Here is a 16461-nt window from a genome sequence, read left to right as displayed (position 1 = left end):
CAAGATTTTGATATAATAGAGGGACGATTATATCGCAATCCCGACAAAAAACAGTAATAAATTACGAGAGAAACCCGGTCTGTCAAAGAAAAGGCGAACGTATTAAATAATGGCGGCCATATTTAAAAATAAAATAACAAAAAATCAATATTATTCTACAGAAATGTTGACTGACTAAATTACAAATCTAAAACTGAGTTTTCCAGTGTGTCTTGTTTTCAAAGTTGAGGGTGGACTTCTAGCAGTAATTAAAGACAAGAGAGAAGTGCCGAAAAGAAGGTAAGAGAGTTAAACAAGTCGTTCTTAAGAGTATCTTTGCTTTTGCCTTCACCAATATAATAGGATAGGTTCCCACATGGAATGATATTGCGCTCCGAGGTCATCGTTTCATCTTGCTGCTTACTAATTTGATATTGTTAATCGTGGTCTTAGCATGCCTTCTGGTTATGACTATTTCAAAACAGCCAAAGAACATGGAGACATGTATTCAAACTACAGCTACATATAACCTAATCCTTCATATAGCAACTTACAGTTTATGTCAAATAATATTAGAGTTTCAGCTCTAGCTATCTCCTATCCTTGGTGAACAACCTGGTTATCGTTGCTAGCTAGTTTTCGTTATGGGTTCAGGAGTAGAGCATATTAGCATGGATCAAAAAGCTTTCGGAATTGATTCTGCAGAGAAGCGTCTCAATGAGCTCGGATACAAGCAAGAACTCAGAAGAGAAATGGTTTCGCATATTAATAATCTTCCCTTTTTTTCTTCTTTTTTTGACAACCTTGATGTATGGATTCATATGTTTTTCATGGTTGGTTTCTTGCAGACATTTTTCAAGACTCTTGCGATTACATTTTCGAGCATGGCAGTTTTTACTGGGACACCTCTCTATGGGCCAAGCCTACGTTATGCAGGACCTGCAAGCTTGATATGGGGATGGGTTGTTGTCACTTTCTTCACTTGGTTTGTTGGGCTTGCCATGGCTGAGATTTGCTCTTCTTTCCCCGTATACATCTTGATTTCTTGTATCTATATATATATATATATATATATATATATATATATATATATATATATATGTTCGTCTCTCACAGAGTGCCTTTGCCTCTATTTACACCAAGGAATTAGACCTCCATATTGTCCATCATTGCCTATAAATAAAATTTGTCAATAATTTGTTCATTTTTTCTCTCACGGACTTTTCTTAAAACACTAACAGACCACGGGTTCGCTTTACTTCTGGGCTGCTCATTTGGCTGGACCCAAGTGGGGGCCATTTGCATCCTGGTGCTGCGCTTGGCTCGAGACCATTGGTGCCGTTTCTGGAATCGGTACTCAGGCATGTCTGTATAAACACACAATGCTTATTTTTGATTTGGTGAATAAGTTTATACTGAATAATATAAATTATATTATGAAATCTTATTTATCAATTTAAATTATTAGATTGAGATGATTTTTTAATATGATATCAGAGTGTTGATGACCAAGCGGTCACGAGTTCAAATCTTACCACCCCATTTATTTGATAAAAAATTAAACACAAGTTAATGTGGGTATATGTAAGTTTCAAACTTAAAGGGCTTTTACTTGAAAGGGTATGTTAGAGAATAATATAAATCATATCCTGAGACCTTATTTAACAGATTAACCTATTAGGCTGAGAAGGTCCTTTGACATGATATCAGAATCTTGATGACCAAATAATTACGAGTTCGAATTTCACCTCCCCGTTTATTTGATAAAACTTTTTAATGAACTTGATATCGGCTAATTGAATTATTTTCACTGTTGTATGAATGGTGATGATGCAATGATATGCAATGAACTTGCAAACGGAGGCATTCTTAGAATTGTTCATGTTTTCGTTCCAAATATTTAATACCTAGCATTGCAGGCATATTCAGGAGCCCAAGCACTACAGATGATTATTTTTCTCGCCACAGGAAACAACAAGGGCGGAGGCTACTTCGCTTCAAGAGGTGTTTTCTTGTGTATGTATATTGGTTTCACTATCACATGGGCAGTACTCAACAGCTTCGCTTTACAAGTCATTGCATTCCTTGGCATTATCTCCATATGGTGGCAGGTTAATTTGCTGCCTCTCTAGTTATTCCTTCTTCTCCCTTCCAAAGGGTTCCGTACATAAGCACTCTAGGGTCTTCAATTCATGCAATTTGCCCCCTCCTCCTAGGAAATTAAAGAAATCTTATTAAGTTCAATAGGACTGCTTGCTCATGAAAACGTGCAGGTGATTGGGGGTTTAGCAGTGATTGTAATGCTTCCTTTGGTGGCACAACAAACACAATCTGCTTCTTTTGTGTTCACTCATTTCGAAACATCACCCGAGGCAACTGGAATAAGCAGTAAACCTTATGCGGTCATTCTATCTGTGCTGCTAAGCAACTACTGCCTATATGGCTACGACACCGCGGCTCATTTAACCGAAGAAACAAAAGGTGCTGATAGAACAGGCCCTGCTGCAATTCTTTCCAGTATTGGCATTATCTCTGTTTTTGGAGGGGCATATTACTTGGCTCTTACCTTCAGTATCCAGGTATGCTCTCTACTGGGTTATTTTCCTACCGGAAGTTCTTTCATAAAGATGGTTTTATGTTGACATGAGGCTTTTGATTTTACTGTAGGATTTTAACTATTTGTACGATGTGAACAATGAGACTGCTGGTGCACTAGTACCAGCACAGATAATCTATGATGCATTCCATGGAAGGTATCATAATTCAACTGGAGCAGTAGTTTTTCAATGTATCATCTGGGGATCCTTCTTCTTCTGTGGGCTCTCAGTAACAGCAAGTGCTGCCAGAGTGGTAAGAGATCGAATCTCGTTCCCCTTCTCTAAAATGGGATTTGAAAATACATCTAGCAGCTATATTTCACTAACTTCTTCAGTTCCTAAAATTTTGCTGGTTTGACAAACAAGTATTTCTTCTGGTGGCACTCACACGATTCCTTTTAGGTCTATGCGCTATCAAGAGACAATGGGATCCCATTTTCACCTATCTGGAGAAAAATTCACCCAAAGTACAAGGTTCCAACAAATGCTGTGTGGCTGTGTGCTGCCATTAGCATTATTCTTGGACTACCCATCCTGAAGCTTGATGTGATTTTCACAGCCATTGTATCAATAAGCACAATTGGCTGGGTTGGAGGCTATGCCGTGCCAATATTTGCAAGGCTTGTCATGGCTGAGAAAAACTTCAAACCAGGACCCTTTTATTTGGGTAGAGCAAGAAGGCCCATTTGCTTGGTAGCGTTCTTATGGATATGTTACACTTGTTCAGCCTTCCTCTTGCCAACTCTCTACCCCATCCAGTGGAAAACTTTCAACTATGCACCAGTAGCCGTTGGCATGTTTTTGACGCTGATAATGCTTTGGTGGGCGTTTGATGCTAGAAAATGGTTCAAGGGACCCGTAAGGAATATTGATTTACAAAATGGTCATATTTAAGGCTTGATGCTAAAGTCCAAGGGACTTGTCCATCCACATTATATCTTCCGATTGTGTTGGAGAAACAGCTCAGCGTCAATTTCTCCCAATGTTAAACTTGTATTTGTTCGTCTAATGTCGAAAAGTTTTACAATTTCAATAATATTTTTGTAAGGATACAACATGAACATGGACAGCACTGATTAGCAGTAATGGAACTGAATCAAAACTAGAGGATTCCAGCCTCTTCCCTAAGTATGGAACCCTGACAGTTATCACCTAGAGACGAGGGATGACGACTGCGATCTCTGGTGTGGTTTGGTATTCTATGCATACAGTTTGCCCACAATCTTTTGTTTTTTTAGAATTACACTTGACCAATAATCTTAAAAAGGAAACAGTGAAAAAACGGTATAAACTCTTTTTATTATTATTAACACAAGCGCCTAGATAAAATCTCGCATGCAATTTGCCCAGTTAGGTGGTATGTTACCGCTTCTGTACAGTGCACCGAAACGCATACCTGTTTCATTTCGAGGGATAAGTGATCCCACCCAAGATTGATACATACATGTGGCAAGACATCATGCTGTAATCCCTCGCTCTGCCAGGAAAACAAAGAGCACTTAATGCATCGGTGACTTGGATATTGACACAAAACTCAAGACAGTAGAAAATTTTAGAGTTAGAAAGGGGAAGAGAGTGTTAATATTTGAAATATGCTACCCCTGCTCTGATGCAAAGGAATTCCTTGAGAATATTCTTTAGTGAATCCTGGTTTCTTTCCCAGAAAGAGGAGCACCGCCGGGAATTTTTTTTTTTTTTTGGAAGAGACAGCTTCATTGTGTTCGTCTCATCCAAAATAATACAACACTGAAGACTCTAACATGTTCTTGAACCCAAATATTATTTTCATTCCAGCGGTGAAAGAAAAGCTCTTACCATGACCATGACATCAAACATAACACTAATCCATTAAAGAAAGAATGTTACATCCTTGATCCAGCTACAGTGGAAACGAAGCAATTATTTGTTTTTATGGGGCACATTGACTTAAACAGTGTTAACAGAATCAAAACAATTTCCCCTGAACAAGGGTTGACGTTTAACACAGAGGAGGAGGATATATACCTTCCGCTTTATGATTAATCTGACATTTATGATACAAAGAGTTCTTGAGATTCTGTAGGAGATGACCAATACTGCAGAAGTGTTTCAACAGTTAATCTCCGAGTTGCACTCAGCATTGAGATGAAAAACCGACAACCATCAATTTTGTATTCTTCGAGAGGATTCCTGTGCCCAAAACTTCTTACATTCACCTGCCAGGGTTCTCAGTCAGTTTAAGTCATTCAGAAAGACAATGAGAAATACATTAACAAAATCATACAGACCGCTGAGCTGAGCCTATTCATGTTTACAAGATGATCCCGCCAGAAATAGTCTAGAGTCTTCAGAAGAACTGTTCTCTGTATTCAATAGTTAAAAAATAAGGGAACTAAACATGGAATTCTATGAAGCCTGACAAAAAAAAACAGTGCTTCTGATGAAACACCAGTAAATCTTTATTGTGAGCAACTTTTCGATGTAATAATAATAAATCTTCAGGGTTTTTGACTAAAAAAATTTGGCATCTCTCTGTTCTCAAGAAAACCATACTCCCTGAAACATCAGTAAATCTTTATTATGAACAATTTTTCAATGTAATATTAATAAATCTTCAGGGTTTTTGACTAAAAAAGTTTGGCATCTCTCTCAGTTCTCAAGAAAACCATACTCCATCCACACCCTCAATCAGAATTTGATTCCTTTCCTTCTTGCTCTCATACATCCACAATTGGAGATCAAAGTGTTAACTATTTTCAATCCTTTTCCATTATTCTTTTCAATAATTTAGGAGACTGTTTTCTCACCTCAAACAGAGTAGTTTTGTAAAAGAGAGGGTTTGGGTGAGAGATTTAAAAGAGATTTGTCACAGTAAATTAGCTTCTACCAAAAACTGTGCCAAATGCACTCAATAAACCCAGTTAATGTGGCAGCACTTATTCTTATCTGAAAGTTACAAGTTTTTGGATTTGAACTCCCAAACACAATAGCTAAGGAGGGGGAACGACACATGTGAACCAAAACACCAAATTTGAGTAAAGCAAACTGATACCAGATGCTAGAGAAAATTCTAGGAAATATAAAAATTTGCACTCAAGGTCTCAAGTTCTTTGTTAATAATATTAACTCATCTTGATCCCATTTTCATTTGCAAACAAAGGGCTTTTTGGTTATTGTTTTCATTTCTTGTTACACAAAAACATCTTTTACCTATTTTAACAAACAGGGTTCTTTTAATGAAATTATTTCCAGAAAACTGTTACTGGAAAGAGAGCACAACATCTTTTCTAACCCAGAAACCAGTTTTCTGCTTTTCAAAACAGCAATCAAACAGGACAAAGGTTTCTCATCCACATGACGGAAGCACTTAAAAGAGGAGCTTACCTCAATTTCTTTGATATATGCATCATCATAACCAGATTCTAGTATAACATCCAAATATGAAGCGATTAAAAAATCTCCAAGGTATTTGCGAAGAAGATTGGTTGTTGTCCGGTAGCTCCCATTCCTACATTAAACTTATCAGTGGATCATAGAACTCAACATACTGAATTGGAAACAATGAAACTAAATAAGGCTTATTAAGATTGCACTGACTTAGTCAAATCATCAGAACAAATAGCAAGCCATCGTTTTAATGAAGAAGTCTTCCTGCGGATTCCTCTGAAAGCATTTGGAGGCTTCGGCAAGTTTGGAAGGTGAAAGTTGCTGATATTAATAGAACTTGATTCGTGTAGTTGTAAGAGAGATTTCAGAAAGGCTTCCTCGCTGATGCCTACAAATGGTTCTGGAGAAACTCCATATAAGAACGATATATCTTGAAATATAGTGGGCTATAATTCTAAATTACTTGCTGACAAAATTAGCTGAACATATTGAGTAAAGAAGGATACAGATAAGAAACTAACCATGCAGTAGCTTTCCCCCAATAGTTATAAACTCCTTTAAGAGCTTACTCAGATTCCAGCTTCTTGGATGCTATAAATGAGGAACAATCAATAGAAGAAAGTTGTGATTAAAGGTAACATGTACAGGGAAATTGCAACTACCTTCAGCGGATCAGCATTGCCAAAGACAATTTCATCCACCACAGCTTGCATGTACCTAATTAACAACTTTGTTTTAATGGAAACAGATAATTCGAAGTAGAATTCGCAAAAATGAGTGTTCATGCGAGCTAACAATTCACAAAAATTTAGGTGCATGTGAGCTCACAGATGCACAGAGCAACAAAAATTAATCATGAGGCGAGAACCAACTAAAATAGCTACCACTCAGTGTTCAGGTTGGTATCAGGTCTTCCCATCTCAAATTTGGCCCTCACAAATCTGGAGGATTGCAACATGAAAAGACATTATTGACTTCATATTTTTTTTCAACATTTCATTTTCATTCTGTTGACTATGCCATACAATCAACCACACAACACAGCACTATCTACTATCCTGAGGAGGGATATGAGAGGAATTTATTATTGCATGTTCATTGTGGAGGATCAAACCTGAATGTCATTAATGCCAGTGTGCAGATTGAATTAGAATTTCAATAGATAACAACCACAGCAAGAAGTTTTAACACCCTGAATTGTCTTCATTCGGACTGTGTGAAGCACAAAAGTATACCTTATAAAAGCAATGATAGCAATGCAAAAACAACCACAGAGCTCTCATGCATGGAAAATGCAAATAGCAGTCCAAGTTACAAAATATGTTGAAAGTCAAAAGGGCACTCACTGGAATACATGTTGAGAACAACTTTCATTGTCTCCGGTTAAAATCAATTGCCTAAGATTGTAAACATGTTTCCTTTGTACCTGATGAAAATAAGAAACAAATCAATAACAGTAGAGACCTATGCTATGACTCAATTGAATGTCTGATTTGATTGATCATTGGGATATTTCCTTTATTACTTGATGGAAAGCAATTAAAATTAGCTTCTAATAAATGAACTTTGCAGTGACTATCAACTACCCAATGCTTTCAAATATCTTTTTATGGTTTTGTCAGTCTGTGATGAAATATTTAGATAATATTTACTAAAACTTTGCTAGCAAAGAGTTTAAATGGTTTCCATTCCATAAATAGGATTAACAGAATCTGCTGCATCTAGTTTAATACCATGCTGTCCATGGAAGGTAAAAATTATTGCGGAAAATGCAATTATTCATTCTAATCATCTTGAAAAGAAAAATTTCCTTATCAACATGAACTTAATATGAATGGGAACAGGTGGCTTCGTGTTGTTGATTGCCTTATGTCAAATGAGGGGATATAACAAGATCAATTATCCAGTCATTGTGCAAGTGACAGCAGCAAGAGCTAAAATAAGGTAAATGTTATACTCTATGCATACCTCTAATACTTCATCAAACTCAACTAGGCTCTTTCTTATGCCAAAGAAGTACTTCTCCGCATTGATTTGCAGGGATAAAAGCTATCAATTATTTCATTTCCAAGTTAGTAATAAAGTACTCGACCACTAGAACGACATCATATAAAGAAAAAGAGTGTTTGTTCACATAAGCTAAATAATCACCTGATTTACAATTGCATCACCTTCAATCGGTATAGTCTCATCATTAGTAATCTTTGAGATAAGTCTCACAGCCCACTCTGTATCAAAATTAAATTTTTGAAACATTTCATCCTGCAAGCTGTGTCAAAAATGAATTAGCTCAATAATTAGCTAAAACACCTAACAATAATGGAACATCATAAACATTTATTTGATGCATACCAAACACACACTTTGTGATGTTAAACCTCTACTCATTGACAATGTTATTGACAAAGTTCCATTATTGTTCAAAAAAGAAAATAATAAATACACTTCCCTCAACTTCAAGATAAGTCACGGGTGATAAAATTTAGAGCAATGGACATTCTTGTCCACTAACAATCACATGATTCTCAACTAGATCCCAGAAAAAAAAAATTCCTAATCAGATCCTCATCTATCAAACATATTAACCCCCACCATTAAAATTAACGACAAAACCATCACTTTAAGACAAATTGGTCCACCATTTTTTAAGGAGAAGGTAATAGGGTAACTTCTAATGGGGACCCAGTTGGGGGGTTTTTTTAGTTAGGATCCAATTGTGAATTGGGTGATGGTTGGGGGATAAATGTGTCCTTTGCCCTAAAATATACAAGGCCGGTCTTTTGTTACGTTGATGCTCCAGCAAACAATTATTCAGATAAAAGCACCATTGTGATAGGGGAAGCATAAAAGAAGAGCATCAGTACAGTGAGGGTAAGAAGATAGCGGACTACGAGAGAGCTGTAGAGTACTGTACAGGTCAAAACCCTCTATTTGTTTAACGTAGAATTAGTTTTCCAAATTATTAGTTCTGCATGATGTCTTATCACCTAGAAATGCTTCAGATGGTACTGTCATAATGAGTTTCTAGAAAAGGTTCAATATCATATAGCACACGTGTTATTTAGATTGCGTTTGGTTAGTGTTCTAAGACAAAAAAGATAAATTTTAAAGAGACAAAATCATGTTTGATTGAAGAGACTGAGAAGCAGACATAAAATAAATTTGTCTCTAACAGGGGGACATGGCCCTATGTCCCAATTATTTATGTCTCTTATGTCCCGAGACAATAACTAAATGCTTAGAATTTCATTTAGCAAAGTATTTGTTGTTCAAGACTTCATGACAGAAAGGCACATTAGTATACTGAGAAACTATTCAAGAACAACAAATCAAGATAAAAAGACTAACAAACAAGTCTAGTGGTACCTGACCATAAACCGGGTAGAACCAGGATCCCCTTGCCTTCCTGCTCTTCCACGAAGCTAGTTTGACAAATGGAATCACAATCTTGAACTTATAACCATGTTTTGAAACTTAACAAATAACATGAAAACAAGATATTTGTTGTCAATCAGAAGAAGTTGAGCTCTAATTCAGCTAGCCGAAACAAGACATTTCAATGGTGAGACAACAACTTGCATATAAAATGACCAGTATGCTAAATATGAGCACATTATGTATCCCACTGGTAGAAAGTATCTTGGTTCTAGAAAACAAATTTTTCAGATAATAAATTCACATAGAGCATTATATGTGGGAATAACTTTTGTGACACGACTAAATGATCCATCTTGCCAAAAAAATTGGATAAATTTAGAATCCTTGCTTCTACTGAAACTGTAATTGCAGATAACTCACCTGATTATCAATTCTCCGAGACTCGTGCAAAGATGTTCCAATCACATGGAGGCCCCCAAGCCTTTTCACCTCAGACCCTTCATTGAAGCAGTGTACTTCACAATCCTTCAGCACTGACAGATAGGCAAGTGATATAGTTGGGCCAAGAGCGTACATCTCAGACTGCTCATTAGCAAGCTGCTGGAGCTCTTTTGCATCCATTGAATGGCTCATTTCCACAGAGTCTGATACAATCAATTTCGCCTCCTGATACGTCCAGCTCTTACCCTCACCTTTTCCGACATACTTGGCTGGAATAATTCACATTCAAAATCAAGACAGAGGCACCAGATTACTTAATGCAAATCTCCATATAGAAGCATACGATGTCTTAAACAAAGCAGAAAAAAAGCTTCCATGTAGAGTCACAAACCCATTAGTGCTGTCTTTGCTAGCAGAGCAGATGATATTGATCCAACCTTTATCTCTGACAATACCTACACCAAATAGAATGATTAAAACTTTTGAAAGGATTGTGCTAGTAACTTATAGTTACCACAAGAAATCACCTTTTGTAAAAATATCTCGTGGTCGATTTCTGCATTAAGAGCTTCTTGTGTAAGAAAAGGGAGCACCCTGTTCTCTATAATTTCTTTTGCAAGCATCTACATATATTGAGACCAGAGATGCAGTGAAAGATGTCATTCACTGGAATCAAAAGACATTCCAACCAAGAAATCCAAGTCTTGCAAAGTTACCCAAAATCATTGTGTCGGTAAAATTTTTGCCCATGTATCATTCGGTAAAAAAGAGACAGACATCCAGCACGCACACTTACTTTTGGATTTCCTCCCAGAATTATATCAGTGCCTCTGCCAGCCATATTTGTAGAAATGGTTATGGCATGTTTTCGTCCTGCTTGGGCAACAATTTCAGCTTCCCTTGTGGCATACTGATGGACAATATTATGAAACAAACTGGTCAAAAAATTACACTGAAACAAATGCCATAACACAAGCATGTAACTGGCATGGAAAACTGTGCATCAATTATGCAGCATTTGGTGGTCAAATTTATCAAACCTTTGGTCGAGCGTTCAGAACATTGTGGGGGATTCTCCATTCCTTAAGCAAATCAGACAGATATTCAGAATTCTCAACACTGCATTAAGAAAGAACTGGGCCAAATTCATGAAACTGTTTGCATCTAAACAGTAAAATTGAAGTGCACTGCCCTTTTCAGATATGTTTCCTCTTCCTATTTTATTGTTTCTAGATTTAAAGCAAGAAAAAGAAAATCTACAGTTATATGTAAAAAGACAATAGAAGGAGTTGTTTGTGTTTTTTGTTGATGATTTACCTAGTGGTTCCAACTAAAACAGGACGGCCCTGCTTGAACATATACTCGACTTCTTGCCGAACATACTCCCATTTCCCGCGAGCAGACTAATAGAATTCACAAACAAAAAGCATGATTAAGTAGAAAGATGCACAAAAATAACAACAAAGCCTCAATCCCAAACTAGTTGGTGTTGAAATAAATAAATAAATAAATAAGTTTCAATTCTTATGAAGTTGTTGTATATCAAAAGAAAATGAATTTGAGATATTTAAAAAAAAAAAAAAACAACTACCGCAAAAGCTTGTATGGGTAAATCTTTACGGATATTTGGTAGGTTTGTTGGCACTTCAATAACTGGCACCTGGAACATTTTCAAAAACTCCTTCTCCTGCAATGATGTAATGGAAATTTTCAAAATTGCATTGATAACTATTAAGTTAAAAGCAATCATATATCTTTGAGTGTGACCCGTATACAACTATGCTTACTTCAGTTTTTGCAGTCCCGGTCATTCCTGACAGCTTTGGGTAGAGCTTAAACAGTGATTGATATGTGATTTGTGCAACAACAACTGAATCAGCCTACAAAAGTGTTGAAAAACCGCAACTTTCAATTGGATAAAAAGAACATGTTTTATGTAATTATTGCATATTGAACTTCAGTTAACAGTTTCCAAACATCCAGTTCTACCTGGATCTTCAGACCTTCCTTAGCCTCAACAGCCTGGTGAATACCTTCAGACCATCTCCTTTTCTCTTCAACTCTTCCTGTCAACTGCACAAATTTTATAGTTCTTCTATCTGATTACCTTATTTAAGTCTTCAAATTGCACTGGCGTATCAACAGTAACAGTTACTTGTTCTTCTACGTAAGAAAAACATACAATATCAAACTTTGAATAAATACCTCATTGATTATGAGAGCCTTCCCGTTCCTAACAATATATTGAACATCCCGTCGATAGAACTCTTTAGCCTTTAAAGCATTCATCACAAATCTGCAATATTTTGCTTAGAGCTAAGTTGAAAGAGGAAATGAAATAGCATTGACCTGATATGCCATTCTCCAGGCAAAGAGCTATAGAAATAAACCAGGAGGGTAGACACACTCAACCCGTTGAAAGAATTAATGAATATAAACTGAACAAAAGAAAGCGATTTGAAATAATTCAAACAAATATTTCCAGAAACCACAATATGGGTCTGTAAGTTCTTGTGAAGGGGCTGGTATGAGAAAAGATATTTTAATGGGAAAAATGAGAGAATAATAGCATTTTCACCTCATATCCATTAAAAAAGCCAATAAAAACATCCATATTCACCTAGCCCAGGGATCATTCTCATCCCACAGATCTTTTGTTTCAAGAGCCATCTCAGCAAGTAATATTCCTTCCTCTGTCAACTCCACTGAATTGTCTTTAAGCTCCACAGAGTAATGCTGTCGACAGAATTGAAAGGTAAAGCATATGACTTTTCAACTATAGATGATGGTTCACGTATAAAATAGCTTTATGTAGTCTATAATTCAGCATGATGGCAGACTAGACTCACGATGCCTCGAATAAGTAACTCGGCTACTTTAGCAGCAACTGGATATCTTGCAGCATCCTTATTAGCCTGTCATAGACAGAGAAGAGGTACTAGCCTATAAAAATAAAAATAAAATAAAATAAAAACTATTTCTAACATTGTAGATCATTTTTGTGATGCTAAACAGTTAGTATATTGGTGATTTTGAGATTTGCTGGTGATACTTTTAGGAGAGCTAGGCATAATCACCTCACCACTTATTAACAATGGATTTCTTCCTTCATCAATGAGGACTGAATCAACTTCATCAACTATTGCAAAATGAAATGGCTTTGGCCTGTATAAACACAGTTGAATGGTATAGTTCAGTTTAAAAAAAAACACAATGATAATATAAAAATGAACTTTGGATGATCTCTTGATATATACCATCTCATCACAAGTTGTTCACTGTTTCCCGCAAGGTTATCTCGTAGATAATCAAAACCAAGTTCCTAAGTGCATTTAGAATGACAATTATCATTAGAAAGAAGATAAGTCTTCGAAAGAGGGGCATCAATCACCAGCCAACTCCACCGGGACAATGAAACAAAAAATTCAAGTAGCCACCACATGTGAGAAAATAAATGGACTACTTGCAACATTCATTAAGGAACAACAGGAAATCAGGATTGACTTACTGAATTGTTGGTGTAAGTTATATCACACCTGTAATTGGACCTCCTCTCTTTAGATGCCATCCCCTTCTGCATATGCAAACAACTACAGCTTAAAGCTGTAACAACTTGCAGTCTAAGTAAGTATATGAATAGTTGTTTAATTTTGATTCTCTTATAAGATATCCTCTGGAATCAGCCCCAGGTAATTGCAATTGCATAGTACATGTTAAAATCTTAGGTGACATATGTAAACCTGAATAAGACCAACTGAAAGGCCCAAGAAACGATGAACACGACCCATCCACTCAGCATCACGTTGAGCCAGATAATCATTCACAGTTACCACTGCCAAGAGAGAAAAGCAAAATCATACATCTAGCAAAAGAAATCCACAAATAATTTGTTCAACTGCTGCCCTTAAGCAATTTCCGTGCATTTCAGTACGACCACAGCTTCATAACTGCAGTAAAAACAGTTCAAGCCTCGTAGTGATTAGTCATAGAAGATCACTCCTGCACATGACTTTTTATTTTTAATTATACTTTGATTATCCTTTACCAACAAGCATCTCAGTCATAGCCTGAAAAACACGCAACTAAATTTTAAACCCAATTTTAAAATGCTAGGAAGATAGCTAAGCATATCTTGCAATTGGAAGAAAACAGATATCTATCTTTTGGAACTCGGGATATAAAACATACCATGGACACCCTCGCCAGTCAATGCATTGAGATATGCTGCTAGTGTGGAAACCAATGTTTTCCCTTCCCCTGTTTTCATCTCAGCAATTGATCCATCATGAAGCACTGCACCACCAATAATCTAGCATTGCAAATCACAACGTAAATAAACATGACAACATAATTTCAATAACATAGCACAATTATACATGATAACCTATTATAAGCATGCATATGCTTCTGCATGGATTCAAACATCCATGCGTGCATGTATAAGGGTAATAGAGAGTGTAATCGAAAACCTGCACGTCAAAATGGCGCATCCCAAGTTTCCTCGTTGCAGCTTCACGAACCACAGCAAAGGCCTCTGTAAAATAAATGATATGGAAAAATAATTCATATTCCAACTCTTATCTGACATTCTGTAACAAGTGTAATTTATAACATTCAGATAAGAAAAGGAGTTCAGTAGCAGCAGACCAGCTTGAATATCTGCTAGTGTCTCCCCTTGTCGCAACCTTCTCCTAAACTCCACAGTTTTAGCACTCAACTACCAAAAAAGAAAAAACGGCCCATTACCCAAAATGACCAAAAACACCATATTTTAACACTTAGAATGCTAATTAACAAACTCGCAAACCTGATCATCAGAGAGCTTTTGTATCTTAGACTCAAGAGCATTGACAGATTCCACTAAACGATAATAATCCTTCACAATCCAGTAGTTCAAGCTCGTAAAATCAGTCACTCTCTTCTTCAAACTGCCCAAATTCTCCTAGAATATTGCAAAACGTGGTTAGCAAATACACACAATCGTTGTAACAAACTCAGATAATCCTTTTATCGAACATGTGGTGGGCAAAGCAAAAGGAACCTTGAGAGAAACATTAATAGCAGTGCTACTGCGGATAACAAGACGCCTATGAAGCCTTGGAAAAGAGTGGGTTAAGGAGAAAGGAAGAGTGAGGATGGGTTTGGTGTAGTAGAGAGCCGTTTGTTTGTTAGGTGGTTTAGATGGGAGAAATGGAGGGTTTAAGAGAGCGGGAACGGTGGCCATGTGAGGTTTTTCCTCTTTCGGTTTGTGTGTCTTTCGGTGCGTGCGTGCGCGTTGAGGGGGGCCTTAGAGATTCGCCGGTGTGTTTGCTGCTTCGAGTTCTGTCGTTGGTTTTTGCGTTGTAGCCAGTAGCCACGCAGCAAATAATCTAGCCCCTGATAATTTTTCAAGTTTCCACTTCACAACCTTTATAATTCAAATGTTTCTATTATCCATCCTAATGATTTCAAGAAATTCTAATCTGATACTTTGTTGTTAACATAATGTTGGGAAGATGGATCTTTAGCAGGAAATAATTTGCATGGAAAGAAATTAACAGGAACGTGGGGGTTCTCTTGTGTGAAATATAGGGGAAAATGGACGAAGAAGAATCAGGAGGAGAGAATTTTCTTGGGAACTGGAAAAAAAAAAAAACACAACGATTTATAAAGGAAAATGGCGTTTGTCTTACAAAAGCAATTTATTTTTACTAGCTTTTTTTTAAAAGAAATTTAAAACAAAAAAGCGACGAAAATAATTCATAGAACATTATCTCCGACAATATACTTCTCACAAGTTGGCATTGCTCACATTCATTTTTCTACAATGATTTAACATGTTTTTACATGATTCTTGGTATATCTCTAATAATTTTATCATATGTATATTCCATTATTTATATGAGATTTTCAAATTAATTTATCGAAATCAATCATGTGATTTATACATGATAATGAATTTATTAAGCATATATCAAGGTTTTTAGTCACGCTTTTCTCATATAAATCACGTTATTAATTTTAATTATTAATCTAAAAATATCTCTATAAGAATATATTAAAAAATTAATATTTAATTTTAAAAGGTATAGCTTAATTATCAGACTCTAAATTTACTCTCCAGAAATCACTAGTTGGAGCCTCACAAACTTCAAGACTACTAGAAACTTACATAGTCATTAACTTCAGGATCTGTGAGATTAGTAAATATACGAGCAAGTTAGTCGAACATCCATATTAATCAAAAAAAATTAATATTTATTCAATGATAAAAATAACTCAATTATATTATAATAATAGCTATACAAATATCTCGTCAGGGACAAAAAAACGATGTTGTAAATATATATATACAAGATCGTCTTAGTCTGGAATCAAGCAAAGGATATGTAATTACATATTTAAATCTCTTAAACTCGGAAAGAACTTATTAAATATATTGATTCCGCATCTGCTAATTATGCCAAGAAATTTGATAATATCTACCAATTATATCGAGTAATCTGCCAGCATTTGCTAATTATCCCAAGTGATCTACTGCCAAATTGCTTCTACTAGGAACTACTGTTTTATATATATATATAGAAAATGTTAAATCACTGAAGAAATCACAACTGTAATTAAAGATAGCAAGTTAAAACCAAATGTCGATAGTCATTTTCTAAGACTCTGCTACTGGATTAATATTTAATGGAAACGGAACAATTTTATCCCACCGTTT

General features: G+C 36.1%; 2 protein-coding genes across 3 annotated transcripts; one reads left to right on the top strand and one right to left on the bottom strand.

The window, feature by feature from the left end:
- Positions 1–256: 256 nt before the first annotated feature.
- Positions 257–3704, top strand: LOC133692467 (amino-acid permease BAT1 homolog). The gene is made up of 7 exons (XM_062113435.1): positions 257–734; positions 828–1007; positions 1221–1340; positions 1899–2090; positions 2253–2558; positions 2647–2829; positions 2979–3704. The coding sequence occupies exons 1-7, from the start codon at positions 624–626 to the stop codon at positions 3468–3470; spliced, it is 1584 nt and encodes a 527-aa protein (XP_061969419.1). The 5' UTR covers positions 257–623; the 3' UTR covers positions 3471–3704.
- On the bottom strand, positions 3550–15371 carry LOC133692466 (protein translocase subunit SECA2, chloroplastic). Of its 2 annotated transcripts, XM_062113433.1 has the most exons (32): positions 14803–15369; positions 14569–14703; positions 14409–14478; positions 14231–14295; positions 13950–14070; positions 13502–13593; positions 13270–13335; positions 13019–13083; positions 12839–12926; positions 12611–12676; positions 12382–12497; positions 11967–12057; positions 11751–11834; positions 11549–11641; positions 11353–11448; positions 11079–11164; positions 10802–10880; positions 10558–10671; positions 10289–10384; positions 10153–10216; positions 9741–10030; positions 9309–9364; positions 8094–8211; positions 7911–7991; positions 7289–7368; positions 6605–6659; positions 6464–6533; positions 6153–6342; positions 5940–6063; positions 4844–4918; positions 4581–4771; positions 3550–4053 (listed from the first exon to the last, which is right to left on the bottom strand). In XM_062113433.1, the coding sequence occupies exons 1-31, from the start codon at positions 14983–14985 to the stop codon at positions 4607–4609; spliced, it is 3174 nt and encodes a 1057-aa protein (XP_061969417.1). In that variant the 5' UTR covers positions 14986–15369; the 3' UTR covers positions 3550–4053; positions 4581–4606. The 2 variants fall into 2 exon arrangements, with proteins under 2 accessions (XP_061969417.1, XP_061969418.1); XM_062113434.1 differs by lacking the exons at positions 3550–4053; positions 4844–4918 and having other exon boundaries at positions 4400–4771; positions 14803–15371.
- Between the last annotated feature and the right edge of the window lie 1090 nt (positions 15372–16461).

Source organism: Populus nigra, chromosome 4, assembly GCF_951802175.1.
Source record: "Populus nigra chromosome 4, ddPopNigr1.1, whole genome shotgun sequence".
NCBI lineage: Eukaryota > Viridiplantae > Streptophyta > Magnoliopsida > Malpighiales > Salicaceae > Populus > Populus nigra.
Note: the sequence above shows the minus strand (reverse complement) of the source record. Positions and strands in the feature narration are given on the sequence as shown.

Coding starts and splice junctions, on each gene's coding strand:
- LOC133692467 (XM_062113435.1), top strand. CDS start 624: ATGGGTTCAGGAGTAGAGCATATTAGCATGGATCAAAAAGCTTTCGGA. Junction 2,091..2,252: donor TTATCTCCATATGGTGGCAG/GTTAATTTGCTG, acceptor GAAAACGTGCAG/GTGATTGGGGGTTTAGCAGT. Junction 2,830..2,978: donor CAGCAAGTGCTGCCAGAGTG/GTAAGAGATCGA, acceptor GATTCCTTTTAG/GTCTATGCGCTATCAAGAGA.
- LOC133692466 (XM_062113433.1), bottom strand. CDS start 14,985: ATGGCCACCGTTCCCGCTCTCTTAAACCCTCCATTTCTCCCATCTAAA. Junction 13,084..13,269: donor TAACTTACACCAACAATTCA/GTAAGTCAATCC, acceptor AAATGCACTTAG/GAACTTGGTTTTGATTATCT. Junction 12,677..12,838: donor CATTGTTAATAAGTGGTGAG/GTGATTATGCCT, acceptor TGTCTATGACAG/GCTAATAAGGATGCTGCAAG.